This window comes from Arachis stenosperma, chromosome 6, assembly GCF_014773155.1.
Source record: "Arachis stenosperma cultivar V10309 chromosome 6, arast.V10309.gnm1.PFL2, whole genome shotgun sequence".
Classification (NCBI taxonomy): Eukaryota; Viridiplantae; Streptophyta; class Magnoliopsida; order Fabales; family Fabaceae; genus Arachis; species Arachis stenosperma.
This window is the reverse complement of record NC_080382.1, coordinates 137,483,468-137,487,170: the sequence shown is the minus strand read 5'-3', so window position 1 is coordinate 137,487,170 and position 3,703 is coordinate 137,483,468. Positions and strand designations below refer to the sequence as shown.

At 35.5% G+C, this 3,703-nt stretch overlaps 1 protein-coding gene across 1 annotated transcript; it reads left to right on the top strand.

The window, feature by feature from the left end:
• The first annotated feature begins 222 nt into the window (after positions 1–222).
• Positions 223–2,159, top strand: LOC130934756 (uncharacterized). The gene is made up of 5 exons (XM_057864294.1): positions 223–299; positions 941–1,232; positions 1,329–1,591; positions 1,646–1,765; positions 1,862–2,159. Exons 1-5 carry the CDS (start codon positions 223–225, stop codon positions 2,157–2,159), a joined length of 1,050 nt encoding a protein of 349 aa, XP_057720277.1.
• The last annotated feature ends 1,544 nt before the right edge of the window (positions 2,160–3,703 follow it).

Genomic DNA, 3,703 nt, shown 5'->3' with positions numbered 1-3,703 from the left:
ACATGGCAATATGTGATTGATTTATATTTAGTCTAATAAATAATCATAGTTTAACTTATTTAAATTAAAATATTAACTAAAATTAAATAAGGGTCTTTTATCAATCATCACATTTTATATTGTAAGTCTGTTTTAAAAATTTATGATAAGTTTAACTCAATTTTCTAACTTAAGTTTAAAATTCTAATTCAACTAAAACTAAAAAAAAAAGAGAGAAACGAAATGAATGAGGAGAAGAATGACACAAATAGAAGAAAGGCTGAAACAGAAGAGAAGAGAGCAGAAGATCAAAAATTAAAGTATAAACATAAAAGGAGAAAGACACACTTAAATTTAATGAACAACTATAGAAAACATGAAGAAGAACATGTTGTATCATTTATCTCTCCTGTATCATAGTGAAAAACACAGACTCTTAGATGAGAGTGAAAAAAGACAAAATTGATCTAGGTTATGTTGCATCACTTGCCTCTCCTATAATTGAAATATTTTCATCTCAAGTAAATAATACTACTATCTTAGCTTTTTACTTCGGATTTTTTTTAATAAATAAAATAAATATAATTTTTACCAAAATAAATAATTTAAAAAATATTTACCGATTTAAATTTTTACTTCTTATCTTGTTTACACTATAAGACCCATCAGCATGACACGTGTATATCTCGTTTATAGTGTAAACGAGATACATATATATCGTTTACACTACTGTAAATGAGATATATGAAATATCATATCGTTTACAGTGTAAACGAGATAGAAGAAGACAAATTGGCAGCAGCTACGAAATGATGTGTAACCTTTGGTATTTTCCACAAACATTTTCTATCCTTTTCCTGTCTCGTTTTTCTCACAAAAATAAGGCATCAATGGCCAGTAACAGTCCACACATAGTTGTGCTTGTTTATCTCAATTGTCGTATGAGAAATTGAGACAACAGGGTGACATTTGAGTGTGGGGATTCGATATTGTTTCGCACTCAGCGTGTGAATACGTTGTCGGATTTGAAGAGTTTGATATTGAGCAAGTTCGGTGGTACAGAAGTGAGGGAGATCGGAAGGGTGACGTATAGGTTGCTGGCACCCATGGGTAACGGAGTCTTCCGATTTCGACTATTCCGATTTCAGGGGGACGAGCATGTACAACTGATGTTTGACATTCATGGGAGGATCATGGTGGAGCAGGTAATGGAGCTCTCCGCCGAGGTGGGACATAGAGGTCGCGGTGGTTCCGTACACTCGACCTATGTACAGGACGACCGACATCTCGCACCACTACCCATTCATGTCGCCATTCCAGTGGATGAGGCATAGGAGGGTGAGGAGTAGTCAGACGATGATTACGTGGCGGACAGTGCGGACAGTGATTCGTTTGATGGTGGAGATGAGGATGAGTTTGTTCCGGAGACACCTGTCCAGACTGTGACGCGCCATGTCTTGCCTCTACCTCACTCAATTCCGTCGCTATCGGCAGTGCCAAGTCACTATCATAGTCTGGATCTGGACGCCATGCATGAGAGGACTCCGTTTTCTGACACGGGAGAAGAGGATTATAACCTAGACGACGGGGTAGAGTTTCGGGTCGGCTACAGGTTCAGAAGCCGATAGGCAGTGCTTCAGGGTGTGAAGAACTACAATATTTGCAGGAGTGCGGAGTACCGGATGATCGAATCGGACCAGTTAAAGTACCATGTGCAGTGCTGTCAAGCTGACAATGGATGTCAATGGAGCCTTCGTGTGGCGTTTCGGCAGAATCTCAGATACTGGTAAGTTCAACTTTAATTGTACTTTTCGGTATTTCTGTATGATATATTAAGTAAGTTTGAGATATGACTGAAACAATACTGTTTTGTCGTGTTCAGGGAGGTTCTGAGGGTTGGTGGAGCGCACAGTTGTGTAGCACCCATCATGTCTCAAGACCATCGTCATTTAGACAGCAGTATGATCTACAGGGTCATATTGCCGTTGATTCAGTCCAACTCCTCTGTGAGTATTCCGGTTTTGCAAGGTGCGGTCCAAGCAAGCTATCACTTCAAACCATCCTACAGAAAAGTGTGGATGGAAAAGCAGAAGGCAATTACACAAATATATGGGGATTTGAAAGAGTCGTACACTAAGGTGCCCAAGCTGCTTCAGGCACTGCAGAACTGTTTTCTTTGAACCATTTGTGACCTACGCGTCAAACTATTATACGATGATCACCTTCTGGTACGCACTGCAGCATGTTCGACAAAGTTTTTTGGGCTTTTCCGTCATGTGTCGAGGCCTTCAAGCATTGCAAGTCGTTTGTATCTGTAGATGTCACACATCTGTATGGCAGGTATGGGGGAGTGTTACAAATTAGACCAGCTTAACATGATACACAGCAAATTAGACGTTAAGCAAATATTTCTATTTAACTTACAACTACTTCTACTTAAGTCCTTACTTCCATGTTTATAGCCTACACATGTCCCTAAATTACATATTCCATATTAAGAAAATCCTAATTAGAACGTTATAAATACTAACAACCTAGCACAAGAAAAACAGAGTTTCAAACCAATAATTATGTCATAACAACCTTGCACAAGCAAATACAGTTCTAAATTCCTCCTAGAGACCTATCCCTAAACCATTTAACTACGTTCTTGTCACTTAAGTACTACCCTAACAATGGCCACATACTTAGATTAAACAAACAGAACGCAACTAATCTCGAAGTTGGTCGCCTCGGCGTAATGCGACGTCTCATTCAGCCTATTGATGTCTCCGTTGTTTCTCGCTTGGCGCGCCATCACCGTATCAGTCTACTTATAGGCGCGTACATGTCTTATCTCGTTTACATTGTAAACGAGATATACATGTGTCATGCTAATGGGTCTTATCTCGTTTACAGTGTAAACGAGATACATGAAATATTATCTCGTATTCTCGTTTATACCGTAAACGAGATAAGACAGAAAAATTTAAATCGGTAAATTTTTTTAAATTATTTATTCTGATAAAAATTACATTTATTTTATTTATTAAAAAAATTCTTTTACTTCCCAACATTGGTTAGATTTTATTAAACTTATTTTATTTTTATTTTTTTTCGTAAAAACAAAATTTGTTGGATTTAAGATTTTTACGTAGAATACGATAATAAAAAAACCGTTTATTTTAGTTCAGAAATTTTAACTCTAATTTATATAAGTTAAATTATTATAGTTATTTATGGAATTAAATATAAACAAATCTCATATTATCCTATTAGAAAAAGGTAAATTATCTCCTATATAACACGAGAATCTAGAGTGTTTATCTATTTTCCCTCTCAAATCTATATATTTATTACAAAATTTTCTCCAAAACTTAATACTTTTGCTCCTTAAAGACCTATAAATCTATCACAAAATCCTTTAAAAATCTATATGTTCTAATACTGTTGAACGTTATATTATGAATAATTAATTTATTTTGTAAGTTATAGTATTAATTTCAAAATGTTGAATTGCTTTGCACACTAATCATGAAGTTAAACTAATTAAGTGCATAACAACATTCTCCTAAATTTTAATGTAAACTTTTTTGCCTTTAATTAATTAGGTCCATTATTTGCAAGGATTTGGTTTGCATAATGCAGTAGAAATATTCTGCCAGCTAATTGAATCGCATTCATATTATATTATATTTTGGCTAACAAAAAAGTTAGTATATCAACCTTCAGTTGAATAGAGGGA